At 37.9% G+C, this 18324-nt stretch overlaps 1 protein-coding gene across 2 annotated transcripts; it reads left to right on the top strand.

The window, feature by feature from the left end:
- Positions 1-1135: 1135 nt before the first annotated feature.
- LOC113348603 (chloroplastic lipocalin-like) lies at positions 1136-3212 on the top strand. 2 transcript variants are annotated; one of them, XM_026592442.1, is made up of 5 exons: positions 1136-1309; positions 1491-1626; positions 1837-2079; positions 2349-2645; positions 2735-3212. In XM_026592442.1, the coding sequence occupies exons 1-5, from the start codon at positions 1263-1265 to the stop codon at positions 3008-3010; spliced, it is 999 nt and encodes a 332-aa protein (XP_026448227.1). In that variant the 5' UTR covers positions 1136-1262; the 3' UTR covers positions 3011-3212. The 2 variants fall into 2 exon arrangements, with proteins under 2 accessions (XP_026448227.1, XP_026448226.1); XM_026592441.1 differs by having other exon boundaries at positions 1139-1309; positions 1825-2079.
- Positions 3213-18324: the final 15112 nt, after the last annotated feature.

The following is an 18324-nucleotide window of genomic DNA, read 5'->3' as shown; positions in this document are numbered from 1 at the left end:
ACCCTTGTATTGCACGTTCTGAGGGGATAACAACATCCAACAATGATCATGGCGGCCAACCGTTGTAATTATCAGACCGATGTTTGTGTTGTTGTTACAAGGTTCATATGTATATCTTGAAGGACAAGGACAAGCAAGTATGGATCAGGGAGGAAACTTTCAATGTTCAGATTATGGATCAGGAAGGTTTACAACCAACTCCATTCTGTTGGTACTTTGACATTTCTGCTGCTACGGTTCCTACACGTATATTGACTTTCTCTGACCAGGTGTTACTGTATTGGTTTAATGGAGAACGTCTTATATTCTACAATTTGCATGAGAAGCATCTCAAGGTGGTGGAATGCTTCCGCTCCTATCCTCATATTTTTAAATCTAAGATGAATGAAGACCTGGGGTGTCACGTTGGTGTTGATGATAATATTTATTGCCCAGGATTATCAGCTGCACGCTCAAGCAAAGAACATCATTTCTCTGAAAACCTTCATTCCTAAAGGAGTTAACACTATTAAAACTGATTGTGCTGATGAGCTGAATGCCCTTCTAGATAAGAACATTGCGGCAGGATGGTTGTCTGTAAAAAGATTGTGTTACCTTTACCTTTGAGTTACCTTTGAATTTCTGTCTCTTTTATTAGTAGGATTGTCAAAATCGCTAACTTGTAAACAACCACGGCAAAATTGTGAATGGAGGGACCCCCGGTAGCTCTGCAGCTCGCAGGATTGTGAAGGGGACCCTCTGCAGCCGGGACATGGAATATGTGGACACATCACCTAAATGGTCGTGAACGCATAATCCTATTAAAGTGATGGCCACTGCACCCTCTGCACCGAAAACGAACAAGACACGAGATGTGTTAAGGATTAGTCTTGCCTTCGGGTAAGTTGCGTCTAGGTGGGCTGGCAACCGGTGTAAAAACTTCGCCGCATCTCTGGAGATAAGATCGTTACGCGGTTTATCTCTGTCCAACCTGGTACTTGCTACTGGATAATGATTCTGGTTTCTGGTTGTCTGTAAGAAGAATAAAACATACTTATTGTGCTTTCTTATAGGTTGTTTCATTCTATTCAGACTACTAGTTTTTATATAAGTGTTTATTTAGACTTGTAAGTGCTAATATGCTTAAACAGGTTTTTGATTCTATTTTTGACCTGTATTGACTAATAATGGAAAGGATAATGTCATATTCCTGTGGCTATCAGAGTTCTGAATCTGACTGAATCCAACTGACCGTAATTGAAGCAACAAAACTTTAGTCGGTCATGTTGCTGATTCTGGGTACTCCTCTTTCCTCACCATCTCCCGTCAGGTAACTCTTTGCTATTAGTTTTCTGTTTGCTTCTTCATGATCCATTTCATTTCTCTTATTTTCACCTAGTAGAATCATTGAAGTTGAAGATCTTGTTTTTTATTTTACAAAAATGGTGATATACATTCCAAAATGTAAGCTTAAACTCTAACTAACCCGCATTTCATTGATTTGCGTATAGGGTGGTTCCAAGAAACAGAAGAACATCAGTAACTTGCTCATGGCAGCAATCCACATCAAGCAATAAACTTACTACTATCAAACATGTTTTATCCGGTGTTGCCGTTTCACTTGTACTTCTTTCTCAGACTAATCAGGTCAGTGATGTTTTCTGTGAATTTCAAATTGCGCATAGTTAACGGATAGCTGATTTTCAAGCCCAATTGGGTGTATAGCTAGGCAATCAAACGAAAAACAAGACAGAATGTAATTAACAAAATCCAACGTCTGTAACATAGTGGAGACGAGGATGAAAGACTGGAATTGCACAACTAATTTTTTGTGTTGGTTTTAAGACTCTTGGGCAGGCCATTGCAGCAGAACCGTTCCACTCCAGTGACTCCACACTGTGTCAGCTTGCAGCTGCCCCAGATAAGAGTGTGCCATTTCCACTTGACGAAGGGTCTGATGAAAAAAATGGGCAGTTGATGATGAGAGGTATGACGGCTAAGAACTTCGATCCAGTTAGATATTCTGGAAGATGGTTTGAAGTAGCGTCCCGTAAGGGTGGATTTGCTGGCGCGGGTCAAGAAGACTGTCATTGTACTCAGGTGAAATATATGCTGATTGATTTCATATGTTCTTGTATGGGTTTAAGCATTTATATCTTACCGAGTCTAGGTTTTGAACTGTCATTAGTTGATTCCTTACTCATAGTCATGAACATTAGAATCTTGAGTTAGCATGACTTTTGCCCCTACTGCATCCAACTATCGCGAGGGAGTCACCACACTTTGCTTAAAATATGCTTCTGTCACGACCTGTAGCTTTTGGGTCTGTTGCATATACTGAGTTTTCTATATGCTCCATAAATTTGCAGGGAGTATATACATTTGATGGTGAATCTAAACCTCCTTCAATCCAAGTAGATACATTTTGTGTTCATGGTGGTCCTGACGGGTATATTACTGGTATAAGAGGGAAGGTTCAATGCCTCTCGGAGGAAGATAAGGAGAAAGCCGAAACGGATTTGGAAATGAGAGAGATGATTAGAGAAAAGTGTACCCTCCGTTTTCCGACATTGCCGTTTATTCCCAAGTTGCCTTATGACGTGATTGCAACTGATTACGACAATTATGCTATTGTGTCAGGAGCTAAAGACACAAGTTTCATTCAGGTAACATGAAGACATTACACACCTGTACATGATAACAATCGATATTCATTTGCATACCGTAAAGTTTTGTTCTGGTCTTGAAATTTCAGATTTACTCAAGGACGCCAAATCCTGGACCAGAATTCATAGAGAAATACAAGTCTTACTTGGCAAACTACGGGTACGATCCGAGCAAGATCAACGATACTCCACAAGATTGTGATGTATCTGACACTCAGTTATCAGCAATGATGTCTATGCCTGGAATGCAGAAAGCTCTTACAAACCAATTTCCTGATTTAGAACTAAAGAAATCAGTTCAATTTGATCCTTTTACGAGTACGTTTGGAACTCTAAAGAAGCTTGTTCAACTCTATTTTAAGTAGTTGTTATGCTTCTCTAGACTTGCAAGTTTTTATCCTGTATACAAGTATAAGTAATTGTGAGTTGAGTTTTCAAAAAATTGCAGACTTTGTAAATTTGGAGCAATTCTGAAAAGGAAATCAAAGATATTGCAGTATCTTCCAAAATATGTGTGAACTGATAATAGTCAGCCGAAACAAACCCCACCAGGACTTGGGTTGATTTCAGAACCATATTGCGTACTGAATGCTTTGATCCGTAATTGGAAGTTTGAAATTTCGCCTCTTGGGGTGGAGATGAATTGCAGAATCTTATTGAGAAATATGTAACATTCATTGTTTTGCTTTATTTGGGTGCTAAAATCACATAAGTCAAAATCAATGGAGTAAGTCGAAAGTAGTACAAATCGTTTGTTATCATAAATTTTGTAAGGGTTCACAGAGCAAGAAGTAAAATTCATGAAATCCACACTTTTCTCTATAAGTTTATAAAAAACTAAAAAGAAAATCAAAAAGTCAAGCTCATAATTTTATTTTGACAGGGAAAACCTGAGATTGATTCTCCTTGTTTTATAGGTTTGGGCTAGTCATTCAGAAATATGTTGGAGCCCAGCTTGTAGGTCAGCTTCCAACCAACAAATTTTAATTCACTTTTTTCTATTAAATAAACAAAACTAGTAGTAGAACACCAAGGTGACCAAATTTGGAGTACAAAAACTCTATTCAAATGTTGGGATCCATTAAAACTCCATATTAAACAAAATTGATACAAAAATCCCAAAATTTTAAATATTGATACAAAAACCCCAAACAAAATTTGGTTTCATCAAATTCTATTATTTTTGTCTATTTATTTTATCATGAAACCAAAGATTTTAATGATGAAACCGTAAGTTTATGACAAAACCAAATTTTGGTGGTACTGTTTCCGGTTAGTGGTGGTGTTGGTTGGTGGTGGTGCTTTTTATGGTGATGGTAGTGCTAGTATTATTTGTTGGTGGATGTGGTGTTGGTTGCTAGTAGTGGGAGTTAATGGTGAATATGGTGGTGGTGGTTGGTGATCGTAGTAGTTGGTGATGATATTGCTGGTATATATTGATGGTGAACATGGTGGTGGTGGTTGGATATGGTGGTGGTGGTGGTTGGTGATGATAGTGGTGGATATTGATATAAAAACCTCAAATGTTCATATTATTTGAGGCTTTTGTGTTGCTTTTGTTTTAATAGGTTTTTTTGTGGATAAATAGTGATACCTTTGGGTTTATAACTCACGGCCCGTTAAATAAATACTTACTTTATTTTTTCCTTAATATATATTTATTTATTTTAGAGAAAAAATTGATCTTTACGAATTGAACATATATGAACAAGACATGTTCCGAAATACATCTTGGCATATAAGCGGACCAAGTCTTAGATGTAGGAGAAGATATTGCATATTTCACAACAAACTAGTCATAAAAATCCAAGGTGACCAAACTTGTGGTACAAAAAACCCCACTCAAATATTGAGATCCATTAAAACTCCATTGTAAACATTATTGATAAAAAAAACCCCAAATTTCATTGGTTTCATCAAATTTTACGATGAAACCAAAATAAAATTTGATGAAACCAATATTAAAATTTGGGGTTTTTGTGTTACTTTTGTTTTTTTTTTTGGGTTTTTGTGTTATTTTTGTTTTCATGGGTTTTTTGTGGATAGATAGTGACACCTTTGGAGTTATAACTCACGGACCGATTTCGCAAACACGTGAGTTGTTGAATTGAAAATGTAGAGTTGAAATCAACTGAACAACGTGAAATTTCTTTCTTCTAAGAAAATGATCTATAATCTAAAATTTACTTTCTCAATTGGAATTGATTTTTTTTATTTATTTCATTTACTTATTTTTCATCATACCTCTCTCTTTACCACATAGGGTTCATGGGTCTAACACCGTATCTCTCTCTTTACCGCATCTTCCTTACTTTACTATATGCCATTAGGTTCTTAGCTAGAGCAATTGATTCAAGCATGGCTAGGACATCGGCTTTCAGAAGTGGTACCGAGGGTTCCAAATTCAAACTTCCTTCCTAAAGAGCTAAGAAGAGATGCTGCTCTAAGATTCCCCAAGGCTTCCATGAAAGAACTTAGAAGGAAGACAGAGAAGCTTAGGATCCAAATGAAAAACCCTATTGTAAAATCAAATATCGGTAAATCATTATTATGCCTTAATTCCTATCCTCAATTATCCTAAGTACCATCTATACAATTTTTATATGTCCTAAATCATATCGTTAATTTTTTATTTACACAAAATAATGAAACCACCCTACAGCTAAACCAGAAAAAAAATCACAATCATGGGTTATATTTGTTTGCTTTATAAATTAAATGTTATTTTTTCTTTTTTATAAGATGGTTATAAATTCAATGTTTTTGTGCTTAGTGTTTTATCCTCATGTCTTTGCAATGTAAAAAGTTCGTGTTATTTGAATAGTGTATCAAGATGAATGTATGTGAGTTGTTCATCCTTAGCAACTCAATTTCTTTCCGATCAACTTTTACACTTTTCAAACTACATTTTTGTATGTTTCCTCTAGGTGTCCTAAAAATGTAATGCTTTGATGTTATTTTTACGTGTGGGGAACTCTTGTTGTAATCGTTCAATATGCAAAAATAGGTATACTACTATTCATAAATCAAATTCTCCGCAAGCTTTTGTGAACGAGATACAGTTATCTCTGTTGCTCAAGTGCAGTATGTCATCCTTAATAGTACATTTCCATATCCATTTATTGCTCCTTGGGTTTACCTACCTTTTCAAACAGAGCAATACAACCTGATTTATGTTATTATCATAACTTAGACGCTTGAGATCATTAATGGTCGTCAATAATTGGACGACCAAAATCATTACTAGTCGTCCGTAGCCAGAAGACCGGTTCTTCAGATTTTTTCTTTTAAAGTTACTGATTGGACATGGGTGATTAATTAGGCTAGTTACTAACCTCTAAACCTTGTTCACAAGTGAGTTTCAGTAATGAAATCCTCTTGGATATTTGATTGAATTAGGGTTGAGATATTTTATCCTAAAATTTTCAGTAGTGAAATCTTCCATAATAATGATTTACCGATTAATAGACGATAGTTCTTCTACTTTTCGAGCAAACTGAATGATAAAAGATAAAGAAATAAGTGTACTATCATAATGATTAATATGAATCTAACCTAGGGTTTCTAACTTGATAGTTTTTTGTTTTGTTCAATGAAAAGAGAGGTTAATAAAGAAGAAGACAAATAAAAATGGTAATAATCATAGTCAATTTGACTTTTATAGATGGTGTAGTTACCTAAAATCTGAGAGAGGTTAGAAGTAGGATTCTAGTGTTTCTAAAAGTGAGTTACGGGAGGTTGAGCACGAACAGTCTTCGCCTAAACCACGCACAATGGCCGTTCAAAGGCTGGTTCACTCACAGGGAAGAGATTTAAGGCTGGTCTTAGGGAGGAAAGCAGATGACGAGAGAGATCGGAGAATTCTAGGGTTTGAAGAAGAATTACTCAGACGGGTTATGAGTAAGATGATCGTAGCTTGGAGAAATATATGACCCATTTATAGCTGAATTATCTAATCTCGGGTTGGTGAAGATAAGGATTGCTTTCCGTGTCGTGCGGAGCAATTCTCCTATCTCTTTAGGAATAGAGATAAACTAGGTCAAGTTTATCTCATTGTTCCACCGCCTTTACTCTCTCATGCGGTGAGAAATAAGCCGGGTATTTCTCACACGTGTCGTAGACCGCTAGACCAAAACCGTAATTGTTATCCTCTTCATTTTTGTGAAGCTGAGTCAGCCTTTGTGATGACGTGTTGAGAAAGAGAAATATTCTTTTTAGCCGAGTTGTCTAAGATAGAGAGACATTCTCCGATTTGTAAGAATGACTAGGATGAGTCACGTGAAAAGGCATGGGATGCCTCAGAATTCGTGTGGAGAGGAGACTCGATTCCCATATGAGGCTCGTGTCTACCATGGGGAATATTCATCCTTATCTGAGATTTCACGAGAGATTTTAATCTCTCTGAGATTTTGCAGAGAGATTTGGATCTCTCTGAGATTTTGCAGACGGATCAAAATCTCAACGAAGATTTTCTTAACGGATATGAATCTCTCTGTTGTCAGTTGGGACTCGTTCTGAAGAGAGAGAGAAAAGGCTTTGTACGCCCGATTAATTCCTATGCGAGACTTTGGCTCACTTGTCTTTGACCAGCGTATCTTGCAGAGATGTGCTAGGAATCAGTATGTCGAAAGGATGTTTTAGGAGTATGTCGAAAGAGCGCGGAGGCAAAATAACCAGTGTATCCCGCGGGGATGTCCTAGAAGTTATTCAGAAACCTCAGTAAGTCGAGTCAGATCCTAGAGAAGACATGACCAGTATATCTCGCGATGATGTACTAGGAATCAGTCATTGATCTCAAATAGGGTGAGTCGTGCTTACAGGAGACATGCGTATCTCCACTCTGGGTCATAAGTCGGCCAGGTACATTTTTACGCATCTAAAGAGCCTACATGACTAGAAGTATCTCGTCGAGGATGTATACTAGGAATCATGACATCACAATCAGCTCCGTCTCGCGAAGACATGCTGGAATTGTGGTTGTTCTGGTTCATAAGTCCACCGGGGACGTTTTACACTCTACAGAACCTGCGTGACCAGCAATATCTCGTCGAGGATGTGCACTAGGAGTCACGGCATCACGACCAGGAGTGTCTCGCGGAGACATATACTAGAAATCGTGGTTAAGAATGCCTTGAGGGACAAGGGATTAATCTCTCTCGTGAGAGTTGAATTTTGTCTACGGTCTTGAGATGGCACTTTTACCCCTTATCTAAATTTCACCATCTATATTAAGTCCCCTACTCAAAGTAGAACCTTGATTATTCTATGATGAATATATAGATGGTTACGAATCGATCAGGCACGAATTTACTTTTTTTTTTTTTTGCGGAGTCCCCGAATTGATGCTTAGTCTTTGATGAATTGGAGATTTCTGGAATTTTGTATTAAAATATATTACTAGCGTGACACTTGAGCCTCGATGAATAAAAATTTATGTTTTGAGAAACTAGACTTGCGAATTAGAGTTTCTTTGACCAAAACCCTAACTTCTTCCTTCTCTGCAACTCTGAGCTTGGAATTTACCCTGGACTTGGAATCCTTTTTAGTCTTTCGCATTGGGAAGCATCATGGAAATAGAGTCTTGTAGAGGAAACTTTCATCTTGGTCGAATGGGATTCACAAATTAGGGTTTACTTGAACAAAACCCTAATTTTCTCTCTTTGTATGTCTGACTCCTTAGGACACTCTGGATAGGATTGACGAGGCTTGGAAGGCGTGCATATATCTTGTGAGGCCAACACCTTGTGTGATGAGAGCTTTTTTAATTCCTTGTACCAATCATACATTTCTTTATTAGAGAAAATACATACTTTTGAAACTAAGGATATTTTCGTCAAAAAATACTATGAGCTTTCTTTTTCTTTGGAATGAGAGATACATAGAGCCTTCCTATGCATCTTCACGTCTTGAAATAGAGATTGGCGAGTTTCTGGTCCTGGTTTTGGAAATCATGAACTCGAATTCCTTGTTTTGAGCCAGATTCCCTTTATTTTTTCGGAAATTCTGCTTTTCTGGATCCCGTTTCAATTCCATTCTTCTTCGAACATTTAGAGAACTCAATATTCACGTGTATTAGTCCTTTGGAATGATTATATGAGATCTTGGTCGGTCTCTGGCTATATTAAGGTTTTCTTCTTTGAAAATACTCAAAATTGCAATATAAAGGTATTTTGGACAAAATTCATTATGACCTCGTTTTTGTTGAAGAGTGATGAAAAAAAGGGATTGAGAGAGGCTTTTGGAACCTTCCAAGATAATAAGAGAGGCTCAGTCCCTTTCTCCTTTAGAATAAATCCCCTTTTCACCAAATTCTTGAAATTGGGGCTATTTTTCGTCAAAACCATAATTCTCTTCGACTTTAATCCCTCTGAAAAAATTCTGAGAGAATAAATCACGTCTCACTGTCCTAGGAGAGCATCCTCACAAATGAAAAGGGCTTATTCGTGGCTTGGAGGAATTTCTTGGAAGAAAGAAAACCCTCAGTTTCCTTATTTGATCCAAATTCCTCTAATTTCCTCTTTTAGCTCTAATTCCTTTTGCTTCAAGGCTTCCCTTTTGGAGTTGAATCAATAAGGGAAGTATCTTTGTCATGTGATAATACATGAAAAACGGTACACCTCTTCCCACAAATTCTCTTTCCATTAGAATTCCGTATCTTTGGCTGCGGCATGCATATATATATAGACACGCATGTGTAGTTGAATTTTATGAACAATTTTTGATTTCTTCTTTTATTTAAAAGCTGTTAGAGCATAACTCGGTTGAACCCACCAAGCGTTGGTATGTCAAGTTTGGTTGTCATATTTTAGTAAATCTAAACTCATGTTAAGAGTCGCTTGATTATGTACTAGAGTCAACTTCGATAGGTTAGCTTGAAAGTATTAGGATATGAGACATTACAAGTATTGCGAAGACTTGAAGATGTGAAGAAGCAAGGAGCTAAAACGAAAACAATCATCCTTCCACTTGAGGTTAGTGATATTTGACTTGAATTGTTTCATTCCCTAACGTTTGTTTCAAGTCGTGCATATTGAAAACAAAACTGCGAAGCATATTTGAACTCTAGATAGACATAGTATTAAGGAATACAATATGGGGTTTATTGTTTAACCATTAAACTTTGTAGATTAGACATCGCCATAATCGTTTGAATTCTATTGTGATTATGTATGGGTATGAGGTGAGGATTTCATCCTAGGGAACAATGTTTTACATGTGTTCTAAGGAAGTAAGTTCATAAACTTGTTTGTGAACCGAAAAGGAAATTGCCAGGTGTTATTTGGTTTTGTTATTCATTGCTTATCTTATGAACAACCAATATGTGTGATTGAGTATAACCGCTCACAACTTGTTTGTGTTCTTGGTAGAACTATTCACAAAGGCCTGACTTATGTATTGGTATGACTTTTATTAGTGAAACCGATCTTAAGTAATCACCTGAGATGGTATGATCGGGTTTGTGTTTTGTCTGACCAAATTTTGGAAAGGGGAACCGATCCTAGTAAGGGTGCAGTACATCATAAAGGGGAACCGATCCTTGTATGGGGTGCATCAAGGTTTATAGCAGAAATGGGAACCGATCTTATGAACATGTGCAACATGTTTTTAGGCAAAGGGGATCCGATCCTATGGACATGTGCAACACATATAAGTTAGATACCATATATATGTGGGGAACCGATCCTAGTACCTAGTCACCCGAATTTTGGAAAGATAGTGTGACTATGCACAGTACTCACATGGAGGTAGAGCCGAAACTTGTTTTGGTAGAACCATTAAACCCATGATTGTGATTGAATGTTTGTTTGATCAATCACATAGTTCTTGAAAGTCAGATGAACCAATTCTAAACTTGTTTGGGAGTGTGGAAAATCGGTTTCAAGGTTGTAAGTGTGAAAGAGAACTTACAAAGTAAGGATGTCGACATACTTTAAACACGTGCTGTGAATGTTTATTTCTTTAATTGTTCAAAGTTATTCCTTAATAGCTAAAGGAAGAAAATCCCAGGATCGAAGCATAAGAAAGTTAAGAATGTTTTAATTAACGTTATTAATTTCATTTTGTAGGGAAATATAAGAATTAGTAATGTGCATTTACTAATTAGATTTTCCGAGAGATTTCGATAATTATTTTTGGACAGAGCATTTCCAGGAATTATGGAAACCGAATTTATGCTTTAATGAATATCTTGAGAATATTTTCGGTTTTGGAAATTCCTTGGTGTCAAACTTTCTTGTCTATAAATACTTGAAGTTTGCCTTTTTAGCAAACTAATCCTTCGTAACAACAGACTTCCTCTTTGTTGTTGTTAATGGTGTAGCCACCTATTCGAAGAGGAGAGTAACCTAATTAGGAGAAATCTCTTATGGCCGCTCAGTTTAAAGTCTTCTTTGGGATTGAGAATCTCTAGCGTGTATAGTTGGTGGGAAAATAGATAATTGCGGTTTATCTTTTGTTTTCATTGATTTGATTGACTAACGGTGGTTGAAATATGATTGCACCTAGTTTGTTTATGCTTGAGAATCTTCTCTTCTGATATAAGATTCACTCAAACTAGTTAGAGTTTCGACAGGGAGATTTATACTGTTGTTAGTGCTAAAGACGATCTTTTGATAATCCATTGTTAACAGACAACGTTATGTGCTTGATTGATCACAAGAGATTCAAGTGATTGTATGCAGGTTTTTATTGAAGATCTAAGAAGATTTGAAGACGAAGAAGATATTGAAGATTTCTGATTTGTGGGTTCATAATCTTTGGTGTGCACAATACTTTTTTCGGTAAAAGAGGATATCCTTGTGGTAGATTGGATTGATTAATTGAGTAGATCGGCATCAACACAATTATTTGGATTAAGAGTGTTGTTAGCTTAATATTAAACGATTACTTCGGTAATTGAACATAAGATAGATCTAAGGACCCGACGAAGGAGTTTATGTTAAGATAAACAGAAGAGCCTTTGTCCAACTCATATCACTTGGTTGAAGAGAGTTGATACCAAACAGATTTGTTGTTCCTTTACTGTGTGGAATACGAACCAAAGGATTTGATCCAAGAATGTGACTTATTTATAACTTGGAGGCGTGGGAGTACAGACGGAACTAGGTGAACTATAGGTTTAGTTGCTTGGTCTCAACTATACGAAGTTGGTGTAGTTTTGTGTAGCGGATTAATCCTGAGAGTATTCAATTCTGGATTAGGTCCAGGGGGTTTTCTGCATTTGCGGTTTCCTCATTAACAAAATCTTTCTGTGTCATTTACTTTATATTTTCCGCATTATAATTGTTTTATTATAATTAAAGTAAATTACACAAACGTTAATTCCTATTTACTTGATAAGTGAATCCTATTGTGTTTGGTTAAGTTCGAACCTTTTTATCAAGTAACATATTTCGTTGTTTTATTGTCTCGATCTCGTATCCATAGACGATCACACGAAGTGTGAACCGTTTAGTTGTATTGTCTCGACTCAGTCCATAGACGATCACTTTCGGATAAAGGACTTATAGGTAGGAAAGGTTTTAGCTTGAGTTATATTTGGATACCCTCGCCTTTTCAAAAGAAGACTTCATTCATATTATTCCTTCTTTTGATTAGAACTGATTTTCCATCATGTCTGCAAATACGCTCAACGTTATGATTTCCAGTAATGTTAACAGTAGCAGTGATTCCGCCCATTCTTGCCATAGTTCGATGAAACCCGCAAATTCTATTATCTTAGCTGTAAAATGCAAATCTTCTGACCAGGTATGTGTTCCTACTCTTAATTCATTATTTCTTGTTTTGTTGCTTCATATTCTGACATAACATATTTCTGGAAAATCATATGACGCTCAGGCAAGTGATCTTGAACATATGCTAGAGTCCCCGGGGAGGCGATCCAGAACTCTTCCTTGCCAAACTATCCTGGAAAAAAGCTATGATAAACTCTAGGTTGGTCTTGCGATTTCGTGCACGGGAACTTGCTTTATCAGAACTCGAGTTTTAGTTTTCATTGATGAAGCCGGATTTAAAGCGCTCAAAAATAGTCGTCTATACATATTCGGCTTTAAAACCTCGACCTCAATTATGGAAAGAAATAGAAATAGCTAACCAATGCAAAAGAAATAACTTGACTCTGATTTAATTAGTTTAACCAGCTAGGCATACGCTTTCGACTTCAGTTTTCCACTTCCTCGCTCCTCATCGTGTGATAATCTGAATTGATAAAGGAGTCCTTGTATTATTTGGACTTCTGGCATGCCCCAATGTTTCAACGTCACCTTTTGAGTATAGTGTCTTTAGTAAATCTCCTTGGATTAATCAGAAACATGTCTCCTAATTGATTTTTCATTTATAATCTTCTATTATGAATTTAATACTCTTATTAAGCCCAGGTTGCTAATGCAAAGAAGAGAATTGAAACTGGTAGTGGAGTAGGAGTTACCGTGAATTTGAGTCAGATTATAGAGTGTAACCCTCATTCTTTGGAATACACAGATGCTAACATGAAAGCTCTAATTTCTTCTTCACTTACGTCCGGTCACGCCGAGTTGTCTGGTGATGGTTTGACCGGTGGTCTTCACTTCATCCCAAGTATGGAAACTATTTACCCTGGTTATGAAATTATAGGTGGATTTAGTGTTCCCAATCGCCATGCCTTGCTGTATTCTCAAATATGGGTGAAATTTGGTCACGTTGCTACAACTGAGATTTTGAAACATAGATCCCTTCTTGTTATGTTTGTGGACGAACTTTTGTCTACTGTGGAGGAAATGTGTTCAAAATCCTTCAATGAAATTACCAAAGAATCGATATCCAGATGGGAAAAGATGATCTCTTCTTGCGAAGGCGTTATCTTCAACATAGGAAGGCTGCGCTCGGAGTTTGAGTCCATTCAAAAGGAATATGCAGCTCTTCGAGAGTTCCCCGATTTTTCATATCTTGTCTTAGTATTGGAAGAACAACAATTTGTCGAGGAAGGATTGGCTCTCGGACTCATGAAAGAAAATTTTGACAACAAAGTGTCGACTTGTTTGCAGAAGGTTGGAACATGGGCACGCAGAGAAAAGAAATTGATGAAAGGATTCCTCTAAAGGGTATCTATTTTCCTTAGAATGATCTCAATTCCTTAGGTTAAATAGGTTCGATTTGAAATAACATTACTGAAAACTTCCATGAGATATTGCAACTTTTTGTGAAATTATATTTTATTAAGAAAAGAGATGTTCAATTCTAAAAAAAAAATACGCCTTAATCCACTTTTCATTGATTGCCATACCTTCCTGCTTGCCATTCATGTCTACTATCTCTTAATACCCACTAGTTGTAGCCTTCGAGATGACAAATGTCCCTTCCCAATTACGGGAAAACTTTAGAGCTGGTTTATTTTTTCGGACGTATTTTGCTGTCATCAAAACTAAGTCTCCAACTTGGAAAGTAAATAGAAAGATTCTCTTATGCCTTAACACGTATGGCGTCCACTGTATCCAGATCCTCTATTCGAGAAATCGAGGCCTCAGTCGCGTTTCAATGAACTCCGCTTGCCATAGCAATTCGAGCTGACCGAATCTTGATTTCCACAGGTAAAATTGCATACGTTCCGTAAACTAAGGAATAAGGCGACACACCTGTAGAGGTCTTAGGCGCAGTCCGATACGCCCATAATGCCATCGGTAATTGATCATGCCAAGACCTAGCGTTATCATGCAGGGTTCGGCTAAGAATATGAATCAATGTCTTGTTAGTACTTTCAGCCAATCTGTTTCCCTGAGATAGTAAGGGATGGAAAAGATATGTTGTTTACCATATCCATGAAGCATGTCATAAACCTTTTGATTAACAAACAGGGTTTCATTATCTGATATGATATATTTAGGGACACCAAACCTGCAGATTATGTGTTCCTTGATAAACTCTGTGATTGTAACCCCTTTTGTACTTTTAAGAGGGATAGCCTCTATACCATTTAGTAAAATACTTTGTAGCCGTTATTATGTACTCATGTTATTGCGAAGAAGGCGGGTTAATTTTACCAATCAAATCAAGTCCACAACTGTAAAATGGCCAAGGACTACTGAAGGAATGCAGGGGAACGCTTGGTGCATGAATCAAGTCCGCATGAGTCTGATACTTGTGACATTTTCGAAAAAAAGACGCAGCGTCGTCTTCCATTGTGGGACAACAATACTTTCAGTGTATATGAAAAAGCATCATTCTCTTTCCCTGATGATCCTTTTTGTGGACTTCTTTGAGAACGGTATCGCCTCAGTTTTTCCCAAGCAACGTAATAAATCTCCTCCAAAACTTTTCCGGTACAATGTCCCATTATGATAAATAAATCTCTTGGCCCTCATGGAAAGTTTAGCGGCCGCACATTCGTCTGAAGGTAAGATGTTATCATGGAGGTAAAGGATAAAGGGTTCCCGCTAATCTCCACCATCATTGATAATAAACGATTCTGCTTGATGAGAAGACGCCTGAAAATCAGGACAGGTTCCCTGCAGTTCCCGGGCTTGAGCTTTCATGGTAGGCTGGTAGTACCCAGACGTTGAAGCCTTCTGTATAGGGTAATATCTAATGACTGACCACATATCTCCTTGTGAACCATTTCTAATTGTCGTTATGCCTCTGTTTCTCCAATGCATCTCGATAAGGACAAGTCCGGATTTCTGCGATACAATACGTCGTGATGCATGAAGAAATTCTTCAGTTTTTTGAGATGAATCTTTTTCTCGGGTGTTGGGTTGTTAAGTTCCTTAATTATTGAGGATATCCAGTCGTTATGCTCATCAATAGATTGCTCAGGACACGTTCTAGAAAGAGTACGCCTCTAGACAGTGAAAGTCTTCTCAGCTCCTTCAAACTTGAGCTTTGATGCCAGGGTAGCAAGGCAATCAGCATGGTTGTTACCTGTCCGTCCCACGTGAATCATGATTGTTTCATAAAAATGTGATAAGAGTTTTTGTGCATCGGATCTATATGGCGCCAACGTAATCTCCTTTAACGAGTTCAACCCATTCATTTGGTTTGTCAATAATTTAGAATCACCTCTGATTTCGAGACGTGAAGCTCCAGCTTGTTTGGCTAATGACAACCCTATCAGAAATGCTTCATATTCGGCCGAGTTGTTGGTACATTTAAAGCCAAGCTTCAATAAGTGAGAAAATATCTCCCCAGTTGGGGATACCAAAACGATACCATCTCCTCCTGTTCCAGTGTTAGGGGTGGCTGACCCATCAAAGTAGAGAAGACATTCGTCATCTTTTACTAAAAAGATCTCTGGGAAATCTCCGGGTACATATTCATGTAATGAGGTAGTATCATGTCCTGGAAAAGCTGCTAGGAGATCTGTTACGGATTGCCCTTTTATTTGTTTTGGATTAGCGCAATCTATGTCGAATTCACACCTCTGTAATAACCACCGGGCCGTTCTTCCAGAGAGAACAGGTTTCGCCAATAAAAATCTTATGGGATCTGTTTTGGTAATAAGCGTGACTTTGTTTTCCAACAAATAATGTCTGAGCTTTTGGATATCGAACACAAGGGATAGACACGCCTTTTATACCTTTGGATATCTCAGCTCTGCATCTTTCAACGTACGACTGATGTAATAAACTGGGTGCTCGGTCCCATCATCATCCTCTTGAGCGATCAAGGCACCAATGGTTGTATCACTCGAAGTCGTGTATAAAAGTAATGGCTGTCCATGCAGTGGAGCTTTCATAACGTTATGCGAGAGTAACAATCATTGAATCTATTCGAAGGCGTGTTGTTGGAAGGAAGTCCATATGAATTGAGCATCTTTTTTAAGCAGAGGAACAAAGGCAGCTACAAAGTGGTCTAAGCCTGGAATGAATCGCCGAACGTATGAAACTTTCCCCATCAAACTTTTAAGTTCTCTCGCCGTTTGCGGCGGGGTCATAGTGGCTATCGTTTGAGATTTACTGGGATCTACTTTAATCCCTTCCTCCGTCACCTTGAACCCTAAAAACTTTCCGGAGGATACCTCGAACGCGTATTTTAAGGGGTTCATCCGAAGATTGTATCCCCTACATCTTTCAAAAACCTGTCGGAGAATTTCAAAGTGGGATGCTCTAGTTTTTAATTTGACAACCACATCGTCAACATAATCTTCAATTTGTTTATACATCATGTCGTGAAATATCTCCGTCATTGCTCTTTGGTAAGTGTCTCATGTGTTCTTAAGTCCAAAAGTCATGACGATGTAATAAAAATTCCCGATGGGAGTACGAAACGCTGTTTTTTCGGCATCTCCCTCGAACATTTTTATTTGATTATATCTGTTATAGCCATCCATAAAAGAGAACATGGCATGGACACTAGTGGAATCTATACCAGCATGTCAATATTTGGTAATGGAAAATCATTTTTCGGGCATCACATATTTAGATCTCGGAAATCTACACAACACCTGATTTTCCCCTTTTTCTTCTTGACTGGTACAACATTCGCTAACCAGGTAGGATGTTGGATAGGTTTGATAAACCCGTCTGTGAGTAGCTTCTATACTTGAACTTTTATCTATTCTTCTACTTCATGTATGAAGTGCCTTGGATGCTGTATCACTGGTTTAGATCCATGAATTATATGAAGATGATGCATTATCAATTTTTCGTCTAGCCCTGGCATCTCTTCGTAAGTCCAAGCAAAAATATCCTGGTATTTTTTGAGTAAGGCTACCAATAGTAGACGTTCTTCTGGTGACAGGAACGCACTGATAGGTACAGGTCTGGGAGATTCCTCAGTTCCAACGTTTACAATCTCAAGAGTATCTGTTGTAGACGTTGTACCATCTTGCATTTGGGGAGGTGCTTCCTGGATCTCGTCTTCCTCTAGATTATTGGGTTGATCAAGAAATCGGGGATGTGGGCCTCGGTTCTTACTGTCTTGCTCAGAACTGGTCTCCATAGATAGTTTTCCATTAGAATTGATAAAGCTTCCTATCTTGATAGTGACCATGTTTATAACCTAACCTTTCAACTGAGTGGACAACCTTCCACCGCGGTTGCCAAAATATAGTTACCTAAAATCTGATAGTGAGTTACGGGAGGTTGAGCACGAACATTCTTCGCTTAACCCACGCACAGTGGTCGTTTAAAGGCTGCTTCAGTCACAGGGAAGAGATCATAGAACTCTAGGGTTTGAATAAGAATTACTCTGAGAGGTTATGAGAAAGATGATCGTAGCTTGGAGAAAAAGATGACCTATTTATAGCTGAATTCTGTAATCTCAGGTCGGTGAAGATAGGGATTACTTTTCGTGCCGTGCGGAGCAATTATCCCGTCTCTTCAGGAATAGAGATAAACTAGGTTGAGTTTATATCATTATTCCACTGCCTTTACTCTCTCCTGCAGTGAGAAATAAGCCGGGTAATTCTCACACGTACCGTAGACCGCCAAATGAAAACCCTAATTGTTATCCCCCCATTTGTGTTAAGCTGAGTCAACTTTTGTGATGACGTGTTAAGAGAAAGAAATATTCTCTTTAGCCGAGTTGGCCAAGATAGAGAGATGTTCTCCGATTTGTAAGAATGACTAGCATGAGTGAGTCACGTGAAAAGGCATGGGATGCCTCAGAATTCATGTAGAGAGGAGACTCGACTCCCTCATGAGGCTCGTGCCTAGCATGGGGAATATTCATCCTTAGCTGAGATTTCCCGAGAGATTTTAATCTCTCC

This window comes from Papaver somniferum, chromosome 2, assembly GCF_003573695.1.
Source record: "Papaver somniferum cultivar HN1 chromosome 2, ASM357369v1, whole genome shotgun sequence".
In the NCBI taxonomy this organism is placed as follows: Eukaryota; Viridiplantae; Streptophyta; class Magnoliopsida; order Ranunculales; family Papaveraceae; genus Papaver; species Papaver somniferum.
Note: the sequence above shows the minus strand (reverse complement) of the source record. Positions and strands in the feature narration are given on the sequence as shown.